This window comes from Aedes albopictus, chromosome 1 (assembly GCF_035046485.1).
Source record: "Aedes albopictus strain Foshan chromosome 1, AalbF5, whole genome shotgun sequence".
In the NCBI taxonomy this organism is placed as follows: Eukaryota; Metazoa; Arthropoda; class Insecta; order Diptera; family Culicidae; genus Aedes; species Aedes albopictus.
Genome location: NC_085136.1, coordinates 252,294,290 through 252,319,755, shown reverse-complemented (window position 1 = coordinate 252,319,755; position 25,466 = coordinate 252,294,290). Strand labels below are relative to the sequence as shown.

Genomic DNA, 25,466 nt, shown 5'->3' with positions numbered 1-25,466 from the left:
AATCCAACCCTTATGACAAAAGTTATAGCGTTCAGATCGCCTGATGGTGCTTAGCATTTAACATATAGAGAAATGACATCAATAACAAAATTTCAATTTTTATTTTTTTTTATTTATTATTTTGAATTACCCAGCGTTGAACTTTTTTCACAACCGTCGGATCACTTTGCGGTGGCCCAGTCTAATCAGCATATTTTATACTCATTTAAAAGACACGGACACCGCTCGGATAAAAATCAATAATAGTATATTTGGTAAAAACCATTCGTGTACAATATGTTAGCTACAAGGTCCATAATACAATGGTTCAATAAAATCTATGCGTACTGTCCCCACTACATCAGAATTTTATGTAACAATATATTGTACTGTGTTTACATTCGAATTACAGAGAAACAGACGTAACACATAGAACAAATTACAGTAGAAAACATCGTCACGGAAACGCAATCGCCCAATGCTAATCATGCTGTGTTTAGCCGAGCGACCACTAGATGGAAGTAATGAGCGAACGTCAAACAAGAGCAAAAGCGGTGAAAGTACCGCTAGTAGCCAATCGTCCAACTACCACATATTTGAATCAATTGTTAATAATGTGGTCGATGGAGAACGATCAGAGTGCACTCAGCCAAATAAACTTAAGATTTGCATAAGGCCCAACTTATGAAACGGTCTTTAAACAATTCATAATGATTCGTATGAATTTTATAAGGTCGCTCTATGACGTAAAACCGTCTCACTGCTTGGCTTATATATATATATATATATATATATATATATATATATATATATATATATATATATATATATATATATTAGCAACATAGTGTTCTTAAGCGTCGATAGCCGTGTAGATAAAACACGAGCTCAGTGATCCCGACGTTCATGGTTCGAATCCAGTCTGTCTGCATCATTTAAAGATTTTTGTGTTCTTTTCATAAGTCTTTCTTATGAAATTTGTCATAACAAACATGCTCCATTTTCATTAGGTATCCTTATGACATCCATAATGTTTACTTAAAGCAAAATTTCATAAGGTATTTTGATGAATTTCGTTAGTTTTTTTCGCCGAGTGGGTGACGTCTGTTTCTCTGTGTTCGAATCATTTTTTTAGTATTGTTTTCAATTTCAGATTTTTTCCATTCTTTTTTTTTTGTTTATGTTCGTAACTTTCCTGCAGTAAAGATGTAAGAGAAAAAAAATGTTTGAAAACTAATTTAAAATGAACAACATCTACATTATTGGAAAGAAATATGTAAACATTTTCTGATTTTCATACAAAATAGTTATTTTTGGAGGTCTATATCTTTGGAGTGTATGAACTGATTGAGCTGTAAATTTGACGCAGAACTAAAAATTACTATTATTTTGAATTTCCATTGAGTTCAAGAACCTTTATAAGACAATTTTGGATTCCATAACTCAAAAACCACACGTTCGAAGAGATCGCCCTTGGGGATCGTTTTCAATCTTCGGAGTCCGACGATAAATAATCATAAGATTATTACAAAATTAGTTTAGTTTTTGACAGATACCGTCGATGGGGGTGACAATGGGTCTGGGGGGTGAGATTGGGTCAAAACGGAGAAACATAAAATTGGAAATAGATCATCAACTATCGGTAATTTATATTGAAAACTTTATATTGTTTCAAAGAGAAGATATTTTTACACGTCATGATGCAGAATAAGATGTTCAGCAATAATCTTTTTTTGTTAAATTTGTGGCTAAACTTATATGATGAAACTACTAGTAAATCACTCTGAAAAAAAATCTCTTTCGTAATGTTTCACACAAGTACCCAACCATAAATTTTCTTATAAGTGGTTAGCTGTAGGTATTACCTGGTTGATGCAACGAAAAAAGCGGGCTGTCAACGCACTTTTTATTTAAAAATTCAATATTTTCGAACCTATGCCTTAATATTAAGAATGGGGGTGAGATTGGGTCAAGCAAGTTACCGAGTGCACATAACCTGAACTAAAAATTCAACTTGTTATCCAGTCCCCATTTGACGTTAGAGTGGTGCCATGTTTACCGTATCTTCATAAAAGCACGCTTTTTTTTCGAAAATATGTCGAAGAAGTGTCAAGCGAGTGTGTTCATACGTTTAGTGCCCAAAATCATTTATAACAATAAACCCATGCGTTTGGACAGCTTCTCTGATCATCAGCTGATCTTTAGTGTACTGCAATATCGTAAGCTCACAAAATAGACTTGATAACGTTTTTCTTCTTCACTCATTTTTAATATTTTAAGGAAATATCGTGAAACTACCAGACGGTAGTGGCATCCAGGAAATATCGGGGCCGTAAAACCGGGAACATGACAAAATTTCGGAAAACGAACGAACGTCGGAAAATATCATGTTTTTTTTCCAGTAAATCTTACTATGCGCCTTTCCTTCATTGTAATTCCCCCTCCTCCCATGGAGATTGAAACTTTAAATGAGGATGATCATGGTGGCTAACAATGGCGACACAACATACACACTTTATTTTATCAAATTTCAACCATTTTTTCGATTGTATTAGCCTTTTTAGGTGGATTAATCATCTTTTAAAAATACTTAAGTTTTTATTCGTCATGGTTACATTGTATTTTAAGTAGGTTTACTAGATATGATCAATAAAATTAACTTGTATTCTCAGATAGGCGAATTCGAATACTTTGACCCATTCTCACCCCCTCTAAGGGGTGAGATTGGGTCCATTTTCAATCATTTGTAGTTTGGTAGCCAATTCATATAATGTGATACTTTCTTGCCAAACTATCACTACCATATAGAAGAGTATGCATACCAAATAAAAAGTTATTCCGACTTCAACTGCATTTGTCGTTTAACAAACAATCTGTGAGTATCCTTTTTTGACCCATTCTCACCCCCAACGACGGTACGCGTATTTCGGTTGGATATCTGGGGTGTTTCCAAGTCGTCCAACCTGGTGAATCACAGGGTTGTGGCTGCACAGAATTCTAGGACCTGAAGCATGTTCGTCCGGGCACGGCAGTCAAATTGGCTTCTTTAGTGGTGTTGAGATAACTCCATATTCTGAATCTGCATGCCAAACTGAGCCAAAATCACCCAATTGTCATGACTCGGCGAAAAGATATTGATTTCCAAGAATTGTTTTTACGCCAGTTCACCCACTATGTTATTAAGTTCAACAGTTCTTGACTGCATTTCCCACAGATTCTCGTACTTACCCGGGTAGAGGCTAATGGCAAACAAAGGACAGAATAATAACTGGTTTTGCCATCATATCTCGTTTTGCCATTCTTCTGTTATTATGAAAAACTTAAAATGGTAAATCAATAGCAAAATATATAATCATAGCAAATCTTGTCATTGATATGTTATTCATGAATAATGCTAAATAACTCATCAATAACAAAAATTTCTATCATGGTAAAACTTGCAATTTAGCACCTTTTATAATGAATTGTATAAAATATCAAAACAATAACATAATTTACATTCCTAGCTAAATTTGCCATTACTTTGATATTGTGAGAACTTATTTATAAACATTAGGCACCATAACATATTTTACTCTTAATATACCATTAACTATTATATTGTATATTTCAAGCATAACTTTTCAATTCGACGTATCTCGTAAAAGTAAACAAATCCGGATTCTCAGCTGTGTGTTTGATTCGCAATGGATTCTATTTGATGCACTTTAATTTAGAACTCAAACAATTAAAGAGTATAATGTGTAAAACGACGTATCTATCTTTTTCGATCTTTTTAAGAAAGCTACTAGGGCACTGGTGTAGTGGGATTCTCTTGCACATGTAAACATAAATTCTACTAGTTGTGTACAACATAAACTTTTATTTTTGCTGACGACTGATTCTCCATGACCCCGTAGGGATTGCGATGGAGAAATCCAAAATGGTTAATAAGCATATCGCGAATGTTATCGCAAACAACCCTACGCTGCGCAAAAGCTTCTAAATAGGAGGAGCCAGAGTAGATCGCGGGGCAACGGTGGCTACGTTCATCAAAGTGAATTTGATTTATAAGTTCGTTTCGTTTTGAGCTTTTAATTTCCACAAAACGAAACTGTTTTTACTTTGATTGATGAACATAAATTTTATTGAAGAAAAAAAATAGCTCATTTTACCTTTCTTCTGCTACTTTGAAATAATAAATGAATCTACCATTATTTTAAAATTGAATCTCAACAACTAAACCTACCATTATTTTGATCACCACATAAACAGCTAAATTTGTTCTTATTCTGTTGTCAATAACTCAAGAATGTCATATTTTGTTATTCACCTATAACAGTTAATTTGGGTCTTATTTTGTTATCAATATCTCAATAATAACTTATTTTGTTCTTCAATTTAATCCGCATGCTTTACCATTACTTTGTTATTACAATGGCAAAATAAATTATTTTTAAGTTTTTCTGCTACCAAAATTTTGTTATTATTTTTGTTATTTTAACTCTTATTTCAAACAAACAAATAACACATTTTGCCATTCAAACATTCTGTTTTAATGGTAAAATTTTCCATTCTTTTGCCATTAAGCTCTACCCGGGTATGCTTCTGGAGACTGTACAAATTTTAGAATTTTGGAAATTCCCGGTGGCTAGCAGCAATTCCCGAGGTTTTCCCGATGGTTTCTAATTCCCGAGCTTTTCCCGGTTTTCCCGAACTTCCCGACTGGGTGGCCACCCTGTATAACTTATGTCGCCTCACTGTTTTTTGTACTGTATAGGGATCGTTCAAAAGTTACGTCCAACATTTGGGGGAGGGGGGGGGGGTCTAGAAAAGTGTGACAGTACGTGTATTAGGTATAGGAAAATAGCGTGACAGAGGGGGGAGGGGGGGGTCTAGAAATCCCAAAAAATGATGGACGTAATATTTGAATCTTCCCATACCAAAGTTTAAACTTTCTAAGGAACACTTCGAAAGAAAGATACTCAAATGGGGTTTTCCCTCTTCCAAATTTTCTATTAAAAAGTAACTATTCCAAAGTCTTCGAATGTTTTCCGAAATTTCCTTTATCCTCGTGAAACTTTGAGTTTCAAAATTTCCAGAGATCTGATTTTTTTGCTAAAACACTAAAGTTGTTATTTAAACTATTTTGTTTGATTTCGCTTAAATCCGATTTTATAAATTCCTTGTAATTCAAAGTAAATATTTCAGTAAACTCTTTTGAATTTTTTTTTTCAGAATAATTACTGTCAATCTCCCGGTTTTCATACTCTCTGGAAAGTTTTGGGACGACATGTTTACTTTCATTTCATTTACTTCCGTAAATTTTTACCCTTATTGTTGATATTTTAGCTATAGGCTGATCCTTATTGTTAAAAAAAAAATACGAAAAAATGGCCAAACATTCCATTTTTTATATCTTTTTTCTATAATAGTGCAAATTATATACTTTATTCATCAAATTTGTAAGTTTGCATTTAAAAGCAAGAAACTACATAGTTTTTGGATTATAAGAAAACATGACATTTACGATTTGTATTTGAAATTCTGAATAGAAAGTGTTTAAATCATTAAAAATCGTTGTAAAAAGTTATTGGTGCGCCGCGATATTTTTGAAAATTCCAAAAGGCGCCCCGATAGCAAAAAGTTTGGGAACCTCTGATGTAAGCCAATGAAGGCTACCGCTCTGAGTTAAAAAGCGCCGGTAAAAGAGGAACATGTTTTGCTTTGCTTGGAGCAAACCGCTCCATTTTTCAAGCACTGGTGGCAACTATATTGCCACCAACAATTTTATTTTTTTCTGCTTGATTCACTTCTATCGAACTTCTTAGTTTTTGCATACTTGGGATTACTAACAACGCAGGGTATTGTTTGGTGTCCTGAAGAATAAATTGTAATTCGGGAGCTCTTTGTAGAGTTTAAAATGGCTAAATTTGACTGCGTGAAGAAAATAAGCTCAAACTTATAAAAAAAAACTGATTATTTAGTAAATATTTTAAGACAATCAAATTATAGGTTCAAATGAGCTGTACTACACCGTTTTAATGGGTTCAGCCTACACCCACTTCAAAATCTCGGGCTTTTTATCGCAGTCAAGAGGAAAAAAAAGTACCCCAAACGGGCAGTGGCAAGAATATTGCCACCAGTGTTTTTGGGCAAAACGAGCAGTGGCAACTATATTGTCACCTAGATTTTCAAGAGTTTCTTTCAAGCAAAAATGGATAGTCATGTGTATATAATCATTCCAATAATATGCCATCTATCCATGCGTTGACACCTCGACTAGTTTTCTCGGACTCATAAAGGGTTAAGGCTCTACACAGCGAGATGCAGGCAACAGCGATGTCGATACCTCAAAGAAATGGCTCATCATGATTCTATTGTTGAATTTATCTGGATTCTCTGTTTGTGCAGTGCAAATACTGCATCATAACGGGTGTCCACTAAATAACGAGAATGCTTCCAAAGTGCTCTTAAAAATATATGATCTTCAAAAACGGCAATCTGAATCTATCTATCATAAAGGTTTAACACTGTACTTTCATGGAAAAATATAAAATTTTAGAAAATTGAACGTAGTAATTTGTACAGCATATTTGTGTAGTGATGTTGGAGCAACTGCTTTGTACGACTTTTAAAATTTAACTTTCACGCATTTTCTGCATCTGTGAAATAGTTAGTTGAAATAATTGACTTCCAAGCTACCTTTAGCATCTACACACTCAAACAACAATAGGAAAAAAAATTGGGGATACTGACTGGTTTTACTGCTTTGATGGCAGCCTTTTCTCGTAAATGACGTTTATTGAAATTTCCAAAAAATGCCATTTTTCTGTATCATAAAAACGTGTCAATGTAATTTGTGCACTGCGGTTCATTGTTGACCTTTTGTGTGCTATTTTATTTTATAACAAACCATTTACATGTTGTCCAACGTGTAAATGTGATTTGATGTGAATATTTGATATTTTACACGGCATTCTATTGATTTATCCAGCCCATGACGCAAAAGTACGTTTAATGATGTGAAATGATTTCATGCTTATTGATTTAGCTAGTTTACATCTATTTCCATCAGGATCTGTTTCTAGGGATGCCAGGTTGTAGAGTTCATTCAAAACTGGACAGATTTTAGGTTTTCTTTTAACTTTTTTACGGTTTTTTTAGCAATCGGTAGAGCCGTCCAAGGCGCTTAACTAGTGCTTCACGCTAAAACTGCTCAGCACTAAAATGTGTAAGATCTACTCATAAGTGCATAATTTCCAGACCACACAAAAATGTGTGACAGTTACACATTCTCAAAAAACAGCTCGTACACTCGTCTAGATGCGAAATGTTGATTTTTTGTTGTTGTCCAAGGTCACTAGTAAACCTAGCTAGACTGGCGTACACAAATTTTTGCGAATTTAACGATTTGGCGGACACTGGAGCTGATTTTGTAAATGTGCAAGGGTTACACATTTTTGGTGTAGTCTGGAAATTATGCACTTTAGTGCTGAGCGGCGTTAGCGTGTTCCTGTTTCAATGTCGTTTTCTACAGAACAGAATAAGTTGAAATAAAATAAAAAATACGCTGACTTTGTGGATAGATAGATGATTGTTTTGCATAAAAAAACTTTTCTCTATGGGCGCTTGTAATTTTTTAATCAGTTGCTAAAACCATTCTCGTTATTTAGTGGACACCCGTTAGAACGAGACGACACATTCATCCTCACTTCTTCTAAGTTTGATGAGGAGAATTGTGGAAACTGCTTTCGATTTTCTCCATGATAAATGTGCATCGCTCTACATTTAACATTAACTTCAAATTTTCTTATTTCAGAAAGCTGTTGTAAACTTAAACAGCGGTTTACAATCAATCTTATGTCACGCAAACCATTGCGATAACGTCATTGCCCCACCTAAACTGCCGTAAATTCCAAATCAGTCCCATCCTGTCTTCATTCATCGTCAAAATCGAGATAATCTCATTTTTCAACTAGGTATTTGAAAGGTGGAATCAGATATGGTTTATCGCATATCGCAAAGGAGCTCATTGGATCTCTATGCATGAGCGTACTTTAGTGCAAACATCAGTTCTTGACTGATGAAGTGTTATTAGAAATAGAATTGTTATGACCACGCAGTGCGCAAGAAATTTCACATTTTTTCCTGCTTTTCTTCGAACCCTCTTCCCAACCAAGTTATATAATTCAACTTGGACCAAGTTTCAGGAAATTTGGCTGACAAAAACCCCTCATGACGAAGAGAACAAACCTGCCGATAATACCCATCGTCACCCTATTATATATATGGGGAACTGATTATTACACTTTATTCTCGTTTCAGAGAGCAAGCCATTTAGCGCCATTAGCCTAGGCTTTCGAACCAGGACATAATGAGGAAATTCCAATGTCCAATCCCGGGAAGGAGAGCAGCGATGGAGTGACATTAACTTTCTTAGCAACGTCACTCCCATCCCAACGTTTTTGTTTCACATTATAACCCATACTATACGAAGCGGCTGATGAGATGTCGCCATTCTTTGATGCATTTCAAATGTTTTCAATAACGCTGCACACCCGCTTGAATACTTGTAATGCATTTCCAATGCATTGCAAATATCGACAAGAAAAATGACGGAATTAGTTAGTTTTATCATTTTCCAGCATTCTTTCAAGTGATGGCTGTGTATGTGTAGACTAGACTAGACTAGACAGAGTAGATCAATATCTAGTTGGATCAACAATAAACCTAGCGAATACCTAGCGTATTGAAACACCTATCATAGGGGACTCCTAGATCCACACTTTTTTATCATGTATCAGAAGACCGGCTTCAGTTCAGAGGCACGTTATCCTCCTTTTTTCTAAGTTTGTTACGTTTGTAAGGTAGTTGTGACGTATGTAATATAGTTTTAAGAATTTTCCATGAATTGGAGAATGCAGTTCATGGAAAATTCTAGGGAAAATTCTTTGATTGTTGCATGGAGTGTGTTGCGTTGTTGTGAGTATTTTGTCAGTTTATTTTGTATGTTAAACTAAGGTTTGTACATCTGTCCCTGAATTTTAATGTGCATTTGTAGTGCTCCAAACATTTCAGGAGTGATCGAGTACAAAACACACAAGCCGTCCCCTAACACGGACATCAAATTGTAGACGGTCTTGTGTTGTTGCCCGCATCTAGATGCCCCCTTAGAATTAGAAATTCCTAGACCAAAACAAGCTATGAATGCAGCAACAGATGCTGCGAACTAAAAGGCGAACTGCCATACAAAAAAACAATTCTAGGATGACTGATGGACCAAGAACAACTATGAAACCTCGTCATCCTGGGATGGGACTTCGTTATCTATTTAGATAACTGGGCACAATTTATGTTATGTGTTACATGTTTGTGTTTTGTGCATTTGTAATGTTCCATTTTGTTTTTCGTTCTAGTTCCCAACGTGGGGCTCGACACGGAACATAAAATGAGCATTCGTAAGGTTCCAATGTATTATTCGTTACATTGGCGCCCAACTAAAAAACCCACGATCAAGTTATAGTTTATTGTTTCTTTGTTGATCCATCTGGTTAAGGTTAGGCAAACTTGGAGTAGATCAAATATGAGTGTCCGCAACAGTAAAGATAGATAAAGGGTAAGTGCTTGGTTGATGGCAGTTCTTTGGCTGTTGGTTAATGGCGTTAGATCAAACCCTTTGCTAGGATTCGCTGGCGGTATTAGTTTTAAGTTAGCCTGGTGGCAATCAGTTTTAAGTTAGCCTGGTGGCAATTTAACTCGCGGAGTTATCTGGTAAGCGTTTGGCTTACGTAATTTAGTTAGTCTGGTGACACCAAATAAAATGATCATCGCTGCCATCAACCGACCACTTGTAAGGATGGTAAATAGGAGTGTTTTAGTATTTTTCAAGAATCGCGATTTCGGTTCTTGAAAAATTCTTCCGCTGTTGCTGGTGTTGTGTTACGTTTGTAAAGCAGTTGTGACGTATGTAATATAGTTTTAAGAATTTTCCATGAATTGGAGAACACAATTCATGGAAAATTCTAGGTAAAATTCTTCGATTGTTGCATGGAGTGTATTACGTTTGCATTTAGTCGTATTTTTGTATCGTATGCTATACTCTGGCTTGAGAAACTGTCCCTAAATTTGATGTGCATTTGTAGCGCTTCAAACATTTCAGGAGCGATCCAGTACAAAACACGCAAGCCGTCCCCTAACACGGACATCAAATTGTAGGCGGTCTTGTGTTGTTGCCCAAAGGATTAAAAATTCCTAGACCAAACACAAGCTATGAATGTAGCAACAAATGCTGCAAACTAAAAGGCGAACTGCCAAACAAAATATAATTCTAGATGACTGATGGATCAAGAATAATAATGAAACCTCGTCATCCTTGTGCATTTGTAATGTTCCATTTTTTATTTTTCGTTCTAGTTCCCAAACGTGGGCCTCATTTTGAAAATAAAATGCGCATTTGTAGGGTTTTTATTGTTACAAGTTTCAAGCCTAACTGTGTAAGTTCTCACAGAAAATTGGTTGAGAATAAGCAAAGGAAAAGTAAGAGCCAAAAAGAAGAACAAGTACCCCAAAAACGTAAAACGCCAGAACAAATGTCTAGAATGTCATCAACATGATCTTCCAGAGGGGTTCTCGTTCGGGTGGGACAATGACGTACAATCGTGCCAAGCAAAAAAAAACATCGAAAAAGAAACCACCTACCTTGGTTGGTGATTTTGGTATCACCGATGAAGTTCATCTTTTTGGCATTCATCAAACCGGTCTCGCCATTCCCGAACACGACCAGTGCCCGTTTGGCCCTCTGCTTCTCGATGTACTTGATCGGACCGCAGTGAGCCAACCCGTTGTAGATGTCCTGGATGGAGATGACTGGAATACAAGGTCAATGGGATTATTATACATACAACCACCTACAACAGACAGACAATCAAACCGAACTTACATTTGTTGAAGAACATCCGCACCGTGTTCTTGTCGCTCATGGTCACCTGGCTCCAGGCGGTAAAGATGAACGGATTGTACGAGTTGAGCGTCCTCTCCGGCGGAATCTCCGCTGCCTGCATGGCCATCGACAGCGTTCGGAAGCCAACATAAACGCACTCGACCTCACGCACTGCGTGCGTTTCAGTTGCGATCGGTTCGCGGCGGATGGCCGTCGGTTCTCCGACCGGTTTGAAGAAACGTCTGATTTGCTGATCCGTTGTGCCCACGGGAACGTTGTAGATGACGACTGTTGGGAGAGTGGAGCATTAGTACTAATCATAAGAAATATTCACTTGGCAAGGGTAACTCACCTTCGACGGGACTGGTCTTCGGATCCGGATTGGTATACGTCCGAATGGACAAACGTTCGAGCGCTTCTTGTTTGTAAATTTCGTCTACTTTGGCCAGACGAGCTTCTTTCTCCGGATCCAAAATTTCACGTTGCTCTTTGAGCTCCTTGGCTACAGTTTCTGTAATAGTGAAAAGTGAAACAAACATTTGCAGTAGGGAATTTGAAGGTCTACAGTGTGAGTATAAAGCAGGATAAAGATGCGAGGAATTTGCGTCGAATTTAGGGTTTTGCTTTTAAGTCCGTTAGAAAAGAAATACTTACTTGCTAGTCTCAGTGGCATGTTCTCGACGTACGGCTCCAACTTGGCCGGTTGTCCGTCGATTGTATCCACTGCCAGTACAGCCTTCTCATCCACTTTGTCGAGGAAGAAAATGCGCACTTTATAGGTGTTGTCATACAACCGAACGAGATAGTACATATCTCCGATGTTCTTGAACGCCTTAATGACGTCCTCGTAAACCACGTCTGTGCAAGGGAGAAAATAAGTTAATCGCAACCATCATTCACAATTGATAAATTAGCATAAAAATGTAAAAAGAATCCTACTTACACTTCGACAGGTAATCGATCGTGAATACTTTGCCCGGTTCTTCGACGACGTATTTGGAGCACCGCAGCACAAACAGATATCGACCCTGGAACGGGTGCAGGAAATACTCCGCTGCCCTGATGGCCGCATCCTCAGTGGTAAACACCACCTTGGCCCACCGGGTAAACGCGCAGTTGTTCGAGTTTCCGATCTTGCACAAAATGACATCACCAAACTGCTCCAGATACAGGACCAGATCGATGCGACGCGTCTCCGGTTGGATGTTGTTGACCCACACTGAAACGAACAGTTGAATAATAGTAGTTATAGAAAACGATTTTCTGCGTCAATTCGTTTGCAAGGCTAGGACGAAAGGAGCTTCGCGCTGTACTGAAATAATTCTACGCCGTATGTGCATAAAGTTGCCCCAATAAGTCAGATCTCTAAATGCATTTCAACAAATAAAACCTACCGGACCGACAATCGTCTTCGCTCTTCTGCTTGGGCACGTCCTGCAGTACCAGCTCGGACGCCTTGATCGGGCGCATCAGATCGTCCGGTTTCGGAACGTAATCCGATGGAATCGGCTCGACCGGCGGCTTGTCCACAATTTGCACCTCGTCATCATCGTCATCTTCGATGATTTCCTGGGTTTCCATAACCTCGACAATCTGGACCTCGTCGGTGTCGGAGGTTTCAACTTTATTCTGTTGCTTCGGTTGCTGTCCCTTGGGCGGTTCAACCTTTGCTGGTTGTTGTTGTTGTTGTTGGCGCTGCTGCTTTGGTTGCTGCTGGAGCTGCTGCTGCCTGCCGGAAAGAGCATTAGCCTTATCCTTCAACAGTTGTATCTGATTTTGCAGTTGGTTCTGCTGTTGTTGCAACCCTTGACTTTGAACCTGTTGGTACGGCTGGCGTTGATTTTGTTGACGTTGGGGCAGTGGTTTATTTTGCTGTAAAATCTGCTGCTGCTGTTGCAATCTTTGTTGTTGCTGAGCTTGGATCTGTTGCTGGAGTTGTTGATTTTCACGTTGCTGACGTTGTTGATTTTCACGCTGCTGGCGTTGTTGATTTTCTCTTTGTTGTTGTTGCTGTTGCTGCTGGGATTGCTGTCTTCCCTGCTGAGATTGCTGCTGTTGTCTTGACATTTGTTGTTGAGCCTGTTGCTGCTGCTGTTTGGGTTGCTGCTGCTGCTGCTTGGATTGCTGCTGCTGCGGCTGCTGCTGTTGTTTGGGTTGCTCTGCAACAGCTGGCTGCGATTGGCTGCCAGGAGCTCGAGGTTCCACGGGCAAAATCATCTTCCGGTATAAATCGGGCATGCGAGATGCCAGCGTATCCAAGTTGACAATCATAATGTCCAGGTTACGGGTAAGGACTTGAATCTTAAGACTCGAGCCCTTGAGCGGCTGGTTGTTCTTGTTCAAGGCATTACGCACCGCCGACTTGTCCTCGAAGGCAACGTAGGCAAAATCGTCGGTACGAATCTGCAGAAATGTAATCTTGCCGCAATCCTCAAAGTGCTCGAACAAGTTCTCCTCAGAGATTTCTAGAATGATAAAAGAGGCGCAACACCATAAAGTTTATTAGTAGTTTTAATAGTAGAATTTTCGGCAAAACTAAGGTTTAAGGAAAGAAGAGGATGGCAAGAAAACGTGAAAAATGTCTTAGGTAATTATTGGACAGCTTTGGGAGACAGTCTACGACGAAAATTATGAATGGACAAATTATACAAATATTCAAATATTCTACCTAATCACGATGGGTCACGTATTGCAAATTATTTGTAAACGATAACTGGAATTCTGACCGAGAATTGGGAAGTTCAGCGCCCACAGGAAGATGAACGAGATTTCGCCGCCTCCAAAAATATTGCCATACGTAGCACCTGTTGTATTCTATTTGAGCATCCCTAATGCGGTCTGAAACACTTTGTAACAATAATCGGGCTAACCGAGGAGTTGAGCCAACGGGTTCAAAAGAGAATGAAAATAAAAAGACATTCAGTCTACTCGTAGCCACCAAACCTGATAGTTCCTACATCACTACAAATCACATATACCTTACTTGTACAAATTCCGCTTCAGATTAACCCGGTTGACTTTATTCATCTAAAATATAAAAGTGTCGACGAGTAAAAACTATAGTGAATGTTAACGCGTGCTTATAGAAAAACTTAGTGAAAAATTTGTATGTCGCGGTTAAATAGAATTCGTCAATAGTCCACATCGTTGCAGTAGCTTGCGACATTCTTTATAACAAAGCTCAGGCTAAGCGTGTAGCTAATTGCCCACCTTGGTCAATTATAAACTGAGAGAGTAAGTATCGGCCATCATACACAAGTGCAAAAAGTGAAGATTCTGAAGAAAGCAGAGGCAGCGTGTGGAGAAAGCATTCGCCATCTGCATTAAATCAAGGCTTGGTTGATGGTTGCAGGAATATAAAAGCCTTTGTTGGCTTTGTGCGTGGTGAGAAACAATAGGGTGATAAAAAAGTTATCTTCTCATCAAAACTTTTGTGAGTGATTGTGTAATTATTTATGATATTACCTAATATTCTCAACACAAAGAAAAAGTTACTCATCCTTACTAGACGCAGAAAATAGCTAAATCATAACTTTTTAATGCTACTGTGTTCATAACAGAAAGGGTTACGTTGAGAAAACATTTTTTAGTCTTATAAGGTTGGAAAAGTCCAGATGTAAGTTTTATTGTAGGTTTTGAATGTGTTGAAACAGCAACCAAAAGTTGTCTTTTTGAGGTAAAATGTTCTGTGATAGTAAAATTTTGACAGATTTCATTTGGTGTTTTAATACAATGATCAACTACAAAACTTTTTATTTTTGGGAGGCCAATTGCAAAGGTGACCCTTTCAATGGCGCGCAAGACGGCGGGTGCTGTGAGTTGGCATATTTTTATCACGCGAAAAACATAAATGAGAAGGAACGATTGGCCTACTTTGTAACGAATTGTTTAGTGATATTTGGAGAGATTGAACTGCTTCTGCCTTATACAGAGTGGGATAATTATGTTTTTAATTTTTATTTGAGCAGCCATGTTGAACGAACAGCTAAGGATTTGGAGCTATCATTTGAGTTCAACACGAGTGTACAAAAAACTGATAAATTGACGAAAGATGTTATTTTGAATTTGGAAGTACAGATCAAGTCCTATGGAGGTAAAACAAGTGCAAAATCAAGGCAAAGGCTTCTGATTGTTAAGACATTAAAGTTTGCAAAGGCAAGTAATGTATGTGTTATATGGGAAATAGTTCAAGTAAACGATGAATTTTCAGATAATATGTTCTTAGAACCAACTGACAATTTAGTGAATAGACCTAATGGTCAACGTAATGGTTCAGCAGATATAAAATTTCACGTGCTTAATTTCTTACAGATACATGCATGGGATGTTTACACAATGGTACGTTGGATACGGTCCAGATGCGGATGCTTTCAAGAGAGGGCAGCAGGGCGAAGGCCAAAGTGTTCAGTTATGAGGAATACATTACACAACAAGCTGAAGGATGTGAAGTACGACTACACGATCACTTCAGAAGATGAGCCGCCATCTAGAAAGGTCAAATTTAAACAATCTCCAAAGGGCGAAATAGATTGCAGACATCTGGCTACCTTCAGTAACACACGACACTTAGTGGTTCAAGAGATACATGAAAAGTTATTCGGTCGGAAGTGTTTGTATCACAAGATAGTTTTGCGAAATAATTTCAGGACCAGTTTAAAAAATGAGTTTGTAGTATGTACTATGTTCTGTGTAATAGTGTTAATTTCAAGTTCAAATTATTCCTTAAACTCTCCAAGGGGGAAGAATTGTTGTATTCTATTTGAGCATCCCTAATGCGGTCTGAAACACTTTGTAACAATAATCGGGCTAACCGAGGAGTTGAGCCAACGGGTTCAAAAGAGAATGAAAATAAAAAGACATTCAGTCTACTCGTAGCCACCAAACCTGATAGTTCCTACATCACTACAAATCACATATACCTTACTTGTACAAATTCCGCTTCAGATTAACCCGGTTGACTTTATTCATCTAAAATATAAAAGCACCTTTTTCCAACACAGCCTCCCTTATTGTTACACCTGGAGATCACCACAGCAGACGGAATCTCAAATCGACCACGTTCCGATTGACTGACGGCACTTCTCCGACATTATCGGCGTCAGGGCATATTGTGGTGACCTCGTATTATCAACTTTGACCATTAGGGTAGGACGGGGCAAGATGAGCACCCCTCTGTTTTAATATTTTTATGATGAATTTTGCCCAAACAACTTCATAATCCGTTAGAATAATGTTAGAATAAAGTTCATTAACCCGTTTCGGTCCTAGTTGGGAATTTAATTTCAAAAAATCACTGTGACTTCATTTTCCAACCGATTTTTACGAAATTTTGTACGAAGATCGCGCTACATCTCTAGTTGTATGGAAAAATTTTAAATTGGTATTTTGGTCCTTGGGGTCTGAGTTATTGAAGGGGTTATATGGGTCAAATCAGGTCAAAAATGGACCAACTTCCTTTTAACCACTGATTACTTGTAAAAAACACATGCAATATGATTGCAAACATGTTCAATTATCTTTTTATAATTACAGACGCATAGTTTGAGTAAATTGAGATTGTCTGGTTTTGGTTCCGGATGTTCCGGGTCGCGTTTAGGGTGCGTTCGGAGGACACTTCTCAAACGTTCCCTACACATGACATTTTTTCTCGCATAATTCTAAAAACAGGCTTGTCATGATTCATTCTTCATAATTGTGTATACTAAGTATATTGAAGGAATATTCAAAGGATTTTTTTTGACATATTGGCCGCCATCCCGGATGTTCCGGGAACCTGGGACCATCCGGGGAAGTGGCCATTTTCCAAACAGTTATGAAACATGGCTTGCGACATATCAATCTTCATGTTTTTGCAAATGAAGTATGTTAGAGGAGAATTTAGAGGTTTTTGGACACATTGGCCACAATTCCGTATGTTCCGGGAACCTGGAACCACTCGGGGAAGTGACCATTTTCCAAATTGTTATGAAACATGGATTGCGACATATCAATCTTCATAATTTTGCAAAACAAGTGGGATAGAGTAGAATTCAGAGGTTTTTGGACATATTGGCCACCATCCCCGATGTTCCGGGAACCTGGAACCACCCGGGGAAGTGGCCATTTTCCAAATTGTTATGAAACATGGCTTGTGACATATCAATCTTCATGATTTTGCAAAACAAGTATGTTAGAGGAGAATGTATAGGTTCTTGGACATATTGGTCACAATTACGGATGTTCCAGGAACCTGGAACCACTCGGGGAAGTGGCCATTTTTCAAATTGTTATGAAACATGGCTTGCGACATATCAATCTTCATGATTTTGCAAAACAAGTATGTTAAAGGAGACTTCATAGGTTTTTGGACATCTTGGCCACAATTACGGATGTTCCGGGAACTTGGAACCACCTGGGGAAGTGGCCATTTTCCAAACAATTATGAAACATGGCTTGCGATATATCAATCTTCATGATTTTGCAAAACAAGTATGTTAGAGGAGAATTCAGAGGTTTTTTGGACATATTGGCTACGATTCTGGATGTTCCGGGAACCTGGAGCCTCCCGGGGAAGTGGCTATTTCCCAAACATTTATGAAACAAGGCTTGCGACATATCAATCTTCATGATTTTACAAAACAAATATGTTAGAGTAGAATTCAGAGGTTTTTGGACATATTGGCCACAATTTCGGATGTTCCGCGAACCAGGAACCACCTGGGGAAGTGGCCATTTTCCAAACAGTTATGAAACAAGGCTTGTTACATATAAATTTTCATGATATTGCAAAACAAGTATGTTAAAGGAGAATTCAGAGGTTTTTGAACACAATGGCCACAATTTCGGATGTTCCGGGAACTTGGAACCACCTGGGGAAGTGGCCATTTCACAAACAATTATGAAACATGGCTTAAGACATATCGATCTTCATGATTTTGCAAAACAAGTAAGTTAGAGTAGAACTCAGAGATTTTTGAACATATTGGCCGCCATCCCAGATGTTCCGGGAACCTGGAACCACCCGGGGAAGTGGCCATTCTCCAAATTGTTATGAAACATGGCTTGCAACATATCAATCTTCATGATTTTGCAAATTAGGTAGGGTAGAGGTTGTGGACATATTGGATAATACTCCGGATGATCTGGGAACTTGCAGCCATCCAAGGAAGTGGCTATTTTCCCGGAACATCCAGATATAGTTGCCAATATGTCCAAAAACCTCTGAACTCCACTCTTACATACTTGTTTTGCAAAATCATGAAGACTGATTTGTCGCAAGCCATGTATTATAATTGTTTGGAAAATGGCCACTTCCCTAGGTGGTTCCAGGTTCCCGGAACATCCGAAATTGTGGCCAATATGTTCAAAAATCTTCGAATTCTACTCTAATATACTTGTTTTGCAAAATCATGAAGACTGATTTGTCGCAAAACGTGTTGCATAACTGTTTGGGGAAATGGCCACTTCCCTGGGTGGTTCCAGATTCCCGGAACATCCAAGATGGTGGCCAATATGTCCAAAAACCTCTGAATTCTTCTCTAACATATTTGTTTTGCAAAATCATGAAGATTGATATGTCGCAAGCCTTGTTTCATAACTGTTTGAGCAATGACCACTTCCTCGGGTGGTTTCAGGTTCCCGAAACACACAGAATTGTGGCCAATATGTCCAAAAACCTCTAAATTCTCCTCTAACATAATTCATTTGCAAAATCATGAAGATTGATATGTCGCAAGCCATGTTTCATAACTGTTTGGAAAATGGCTACTTCCCCGGGTGGTTCCAGGTTCCCGGAACATACGGAATGGTGTCCAATATGTTAAAAAAAACCTCTGAATTCTCCTCTGCCATACTTGTTTTGCAAAATCATGAAGATTGATATGTCGCAAGCCATGTTTCATTACATGTTTGGAAAATGGCCACTTCCCCGGGTGGTTCCAGGTTCCCGGAACATCCGTAATTGTGACCAATATGTCCAAGAACCTCTAAATTCTCCACTAACATACTTGTTTTGCAAAATCATGAAGATTGATATGTCACAAGCCATGTTTCATAACAATTTGGAAAATGGCCACTTCCCCGGGTGGTTCCAGGTTCCCGGAACATCCGGGATGGTGGCCAATATGTCCAAAAACCTCTGAATTCTACTCTATCCCACTTGTTTTGCAAAGTTATGAAGATCGATTTTTCGCAATCCATGTTTCATAACAATTTGGAAAATGGTCACTTCCCCGAGTGGTTCCAGGTTCCCGGAACATACGGAATTGTGGCCAATGTGTCCAAAAACCTCTAAATTCTCCTCTAACATACTTCATTTGCAAAAACATGAAGATTGATATGTCGCAAGCCATGTTTCATAACTGTTTGGAAAATGGCCACTTCCCCTGATGGTCCCAGGTTCCCGGAACATCCGGGATGGCGGCCAATATGCCAAAAAAATCCTTTGAATATTCCTTCAATATACTTAGTATACAATATTATGAAGAATGAATCATGACAAGCCTGTTTTCAGAATTATGCGAGAAAAAATGTCATGTGTAGGGAACGTTTGAGAAGTGTCCTCCGAACGCACCCTAAACGCGACCCGGAACATCCGGAACCAAAACCAGACAATCTCAATTTACTCAAACTATGCGTCTGTAATTATAAAAAGATAATTGAACATGTTTGCAATCATATTGCATGTGTTTTTTACAAGTAATCAGTGGTTAAAAGGAAGTTGGTCCATTTTTGACCTGATTTGACCCATATAACCCCTTCAATAACTCAGACCCCAAGGACCAAAATACCAATTTAAAATTTTTCCATGCAACTAGAGATGTAGCGCGATCTTCGTACAAAATTTCGTAAAAATCGGTTGGAAAATGAAGTCACAGTGATATTTTGAAATTAAATTCCCAACTAGGACCGAAACGGGTTAACTCAACCGAATCTCGCATGTTTTCCATTACGTCCGGAGTCCCACAGGGAAGTTTGCTTGGACCGCTGATTTTTAACATATTTGTTAACGATTTGTGTTTGCTGCTTTCGTCTTTTAAACTTTCGTTTGCTGACGACCTTAAATTATTCCGTGTGGTGTGTTCACCGCTAGACTCTGCCGACCTTCAAGAGGACATCAACACCGTGTTGGTTTGGTGTAGCGATAACGGCATGCGTGTGAATAGTCAAAAATGTAAAATCATATCGTTTACTCGCTCTTACAATCCCCATCACTATCGTTACAATATGGATGGAGAACAATTGGAACGCTTAACAACGTCAATCTGCGACCTTGGAGTCATCGTGGACAAAAAGCTGAACTTCAACGTACATGTGGGAACTGTAACAGCGAATGCGTTTTCTGTGCTAGGATTCATACACCGGCATGGTTCGGAATTCACCGACGTGTACGTCCTAAAAACACTTTATTGTTCGTTAGTGCGGAACATACTAAAGTATGCATCACAGGTTTGGTCTCCATACTATGTACATCATATCGCCAGCGTAGAACGTGTACAGAAGAAATTTCTCCGTTTTGCACTGCGGCTACTACCGTGGAACGATCCAGTTAATCTTCCTCCTTATTCGGCAAGATGCAAACTCTGATAGGATTGGAACCACTATCGACCAGGCGAGAGAACATGCAGCGTTTATTCGTCTTCGACATAATCACGGGAGCAATCGACTGCTCTTCGCTTCTTGAGCAGATACCGTTTAATATTCCACCTCGGCGGTTCCGGTACTCTTCTCTTTTGGCTGTGCCCTATCTCCGAACAAATTACGGATATAATAAACCACTTGACTCTTGCATTCGCTTGTTTAATAATGTTTGTGAAGTGTTCGATTTTAATATGTCCAAATCTGTTTTTAAAACCCGACTGAAGAGAATTGTTTAGATCCTAAGATAATTTAATTGTGTTAGTTTATAAGCTCAGTCTGTACTATGTATGTCGAAGACGGTGTAATAAATAAATAAATAAATAAATTAATAACTTGACGACATTTATTGCGTAACTTTAGGTAGGCAATTAGCGCCTGTTCCTTGTCGGGGTAGTTTGCGAAGCGCTTTTCTTCTAGTCTTTATTGCTTTGTTTTTTTTCGTCCACCAGTGTAGAGCTTGCGCCCTGGTCTACCACTGGTACGAGGTATTGATGCTGTCGTAGCTTCGTGTATAAAAGGTTGAAGAAAGAGGAAATGTGAGTGGGTTCTTGACATTGAAGGGCTGTGCGGATGGTATCCTCGTATGCCACCATACGAATCTGCGGATCCTATAACAGTTCCCCGAATACCATTACCCCGAATACCACTCCCCCGAAAACCAATACCCCGAAAGCCATTACATACCCCGAATAGACCATTACCCCGAAAGCCTTTCCCCGAATGACATTTATCTCGAATGCATTTTCCCTGCCAAATTAAGTCTTTTAATTCATAATACTTTTTCCCGAGAATTTCTGATGTGCAGGCAGTGGCGATTCCCTAACCTCAACTCTACCTGTTCAACGAATGCAAATTCTTAATTTTTCGCAATAAATTGGCGTGTAATTTATAGAAAATGACGAGAATAGCCGTTTCCGCCCATTTTCAATTTGATTCGGATCCTGAATTTTCTGCAAATGCAACTTTTAGGGTCGTTGAACAGGTAAAAAGTGAGGTTACGAGACGCCACTGTGTGCAGGAATAGTTTTCACCTAATATATGTAACTGGCACTGCACTGATACTGAATGCCAATAGTATGAAACTCAATACTAGATATTATTCCTTCTTTTGTTAAACTGCTATTCTTTCGAGTCTGGGAATGATGAGGGTATAAAGAAATAGCTCATTTAGAATAAATAGAAAAAGCAGTACTGTGAAATGATTAGGCGAGTTATAGGGTGGGGCGGGGCAAGATGGGTCGCATAAGGATGGATCACCATAACTTCGTAAATACAAATCGGATTGGTTTGAATTCGTCCGCTACTCTTTAATACACTAGTTAGCTATGCTAAAAGTCGTAAAAAGTTCATTAAATACAAAATATGATGTTAAACAAGCAGTTTTAAAAAGTGATCGATTTTGTGCCGTGAAAAAAGTGCGGGGCAAGATGGGTCACCTTTTAAGTAATTAACATTTTCTCAACGAAAAACGTCAAAATATAAGATTTGTTCCGCATTCAAATATGCTCCATATCCATACTGAGTAGACAAGAGCTACTAGTAAACATTTTATAAATTTATTTGGAATATAAAAAACTTTACGATTTGAGTGGTCCTGAGGCGACTTGAAAATCGATGTTTTTACTAAAAAATTATCATAATTTTATGTTATAATTTTGAGCGTTCATTCCGCTTGATTGAAGTCATTTATGAGATAGTCTTGTAATAAAAAATAAATAACTTTTGAATGCTCCAAAAATACGTTCAAAATTGAAGGTGACCCATCTTGCCCCGCGGCCGTTTATATGGAGAATATATGGAATGTATCGCATAAGAAAAATGGCAAAAAACCATTTTATTTTTTATTTCCAATGAGAGTGTATAATTTTTCAATCAATGCCCCAAACTTTTGTATATTCATGCTGGTCATCTAACAAAATTATTAACATAATCAAAACATGAGTAATGCGCCCGAAAATGGCCCTGACCCATCTTGCCCCGCGACCCATCTTGCCCCGCCCCACCCTATAGAGTACTGCTCCTCTATCGCCTCTATCGAATTCAAACCGATGAGCTAAACAATAAATCACTGTAACAATATAAAAAACAACAACCTACGATAAAAGAAGGAAAAATCTTCATTAAATGCATTTGCTCCACATCATGATCTCATTATTAACGCCTAAGTCTAGAAAGAATAGCCGATGCAGAAAAGAAGGCAAAATTTCCGATAAAAATTAAGTTTATTTTTTCAGACATCAGTTTCCTTTGACAACATAATTGGAACATATTTTTTCGGGGTAATCATCTATTCGGGATAATGGCATTCGGGCTGATGGAATTCGGGGTACTGGACCATTCGGAGTATTGGTTTTCGTGGAGATGGTTTTCGGAGTAATGGAATTCGGGGAACTGTTATAGGACCGAAACTGCGTGTTTACCATACGAATGGTGGTTGAATTTATATGTGTTGAAATGACATTTTCAGCACGGGTTTGGACACATTCACACAATTCCGGATCTTTGTTTTGAAGATCCGGAATTGGTCCGCAGGGAAGGAAGTGTTCACAATTGAGAGGTTGGTGTTTCCCTTCAATCGAAATCGAACAACGACTGTAAGATCAGAAGTTATGACCAAAGGTTCAAAAGGGATACCCTGAAGTACTCCGAAGGCCACGGAGTGACGAAAATTTCTTCTTCTTTTCAGTATCCATTGATACTATCCTCGCAGTGATCGATTGAGTTGCTGAATCATGACTTTGTTCACTGCCTGCAGTCCTATGCACCACGGGAGGCTGGACTGTAAGTACTAGAATTTCGAGATTGCCAATATTGTTCATGTAACCGTTTATTTTCCATTGAAGTGAAAAATCAATTGGTTTTGGCAGTGCTGGAAACGGAAAAAAGGCTGCTACTGCTTGCTGTCGCATTGGCTGGTACAATAGGCCTCACGCCTAAAGCATAGCACAGATATGCTGCGTAGAGCGTTAAAGACAAACATTATATTGTCATACATTCTCATTAAATTTTCTCAATCGATTTCATGCCAGAATCGTTCACGCATCGCGATAGCCCATAAAACATTCTCTAACCCAGCGTTTCTCAATCTATAGATGACGGCCCACTGATGGGTCGCAGACAGATTTTTATATTATATTTGGTATGAAAAATTTAAATCTGGCGTAAAATTTGAAATGAGCTATCTGCCTGTTGTTAACAAATATGTTTCTGTCTCGAACTCTGTCTCAAGAATTTGTGATAAGTTAGCATACAAAACTCCAGATTTTAGGGATTCTGTTTTACAGAATTCCTAAAATCTGTGGAGTTTTGTAGTAATACAGAACCGGAAAAGTTAAATTTGTATAAAGAACATGCCTGATTTGCCATACTTTTAATTGAACACTTATGTACAATTAAAATAAACTTATTTCACAATGAAAGGGTTGATTGATTGATTGATTTATCTTTATTTGAGAGATTTTCAGCCCTTGGCTGGTTCGTCTCTACAATGAAAGGGGTAAAATGTACCTATTTAAAAAATCTTTTCATTTTTTTTAAATGCTATGGATTTTAAATTTTTAAATACGTGCTGGGGGTCGCCAAATCCTATTACAATTTTAAGTGGTTCGCAAGGGACAAAAGTTTGAGAGCCCCTGCATGCTCAAGCATCTTGTTTGACTGGATCAAATTTTCGTTATTGTCAAACAGATGTTGATTGTTTGACCCTGTGTAAGGCCTCAATTATGAATGATATGTAGGTTCCCTTAAGATGCTAGCAGACAGGGTCAAATATTTGACCAAAAACAAACCAAAATTCCAACATCTGGTTGACCTCGATCGAAATTGTATTAGTAGGTAGGTATCAAACAGAATACTCACGCCTGGTAATGTTCCGCACGATGATGGTGAGGTCCGCCTGGTATTCATGCGGCTTATCGGCCTGCAGCATAAACAACCGCTTGCCGCGATAGTTCTGCTGATTCCGCAGCATAATGATGTCCCGATCGGTTTCGTTGGCAACCCGCAGGAACGCCGCAATCGACCGCTTGGTGCATTGCTTCTCCCGCAGGAAGTACACCGCCTGGACAGGGGCAAACTTTTCCAGGTACACCTGCAGGTTCTGCTCGCTGCTGGTCGGAGAAATGTTCTCCACGTAGATTAACTGCTTGCGATCCATCCCTCTCAGAATCGGTTTCCCCTTCGATCGTAAATATGGCTGACGGCTAGCAATCCACGAACCACTCTCACTGCTGCCGGGCAAGGGTACGAGAGAAGAGACAGAGGCAAAATGGTGCCGCTTTTGTAGGATGCGCCATTGGCGAAAGCAAATTCGATTTTTTTCCACTTACCTCCTTATAAAACTGATCAAAAACAGGTGGAATCGATGCGGCACTGATTCCGGCTGATTTCCGACACAAAATTTCCTTGGAATTTCCTACAATTACCGGCTAAACGAACGAAAATTTGTCCGGCAAAAATGTTTGTGAAGCTCTGGCACGCAAGCGTTTTCAGGAAATTTGACAGTTGAAGGGAAAATTTCTGACGGCACGCGGAGGCGCTCGAGGCGCCGCCGACAGTGCTTTCGAAAGGGCGTGTGTGTAAAGTTGGTTCAATCGAACGCAGCCAAATTCTACACGGAGAACCCCACGCACCGTAATTTAAGTTCTCTTTTGTTTCCTTTTTCTTGGCTCCAAAAGGAATAGGTGAATCCGGTGAATCCACCAGGGTGCGAGGCCGCCATTTTTAAGAATCCAACATCTAGTATGTAAACATTTGTGTATCCACAATGGATTCCATTGTGGATACACGATTGATGTTGGCTCCTGTCAGATGCATAAGGTGGGATTAGGGTTGCCACATACGTGGGTGAATCCAACACCAGGGTGCGAGGCCGCCATTTTTAAGAATCCAACATCTAGTATGTAAACATTTGTGTATCCACAATGGATTCCATTGTGGATACACGATT

General features: G+C 38.8%; 1 protein-coding gene across 8 annotated transcripts in view; it reads right to left on the bottom strand.

Moving 5' to 3' along the window:
* Positions 1-25,029, bottom strand: part of LOC109400469 (uncharacterized) — a 57,888-nt gene extending 32,859 nt beyond the window's left edge. For 4 of the 8 annotated variants that reach the window (XM_029860189.2, XM_062846610.1, XM_062846609.1 and 1 more), the window contains exons 1-8: positions 24,847-25,028; positions 24,377-24,747; positions 12,295-13,365; positions 11,844-12,119; positions 11,555-11,758; positions 11,253-11,411; positions 10,901-11,188; positions 10,660-10,827 (exon numbers count right to left, since the gene is read on the bottom strand). In XM_029860189.2, the coding sequence (XP_029716049.2) occupies positions 10,660-10,827; positions 10,901-11,188; positions 11,253-11,411; positions 11,555-11,758; positions 11,844-12,119; positions 12,295-13,365; positions 24,377-24,674 (2,464 nt within the window). In that variant the 5' untranslated portion in view covers positions 24,675-24,747; positions 24,847-25,028. Of the gene's footprint in view, positions 1-10,659; positions 10,828-10,900; positions 11,189-11,252; positions 11,412-11,554; positions 11,759-11,843; positions 12,120-12,294; positions 13,366-24,376; positions 24,748-24,846 lie in introns of all 8 variants that reach the window. The other 4 variants (XM_062846607.1, XM_062846608.1, XM_062846612.1 and 1 more) reach the window with 4 other exon arrangements.
* Positions 25,030-25,466: the final 437 nt, after the last annotated feature.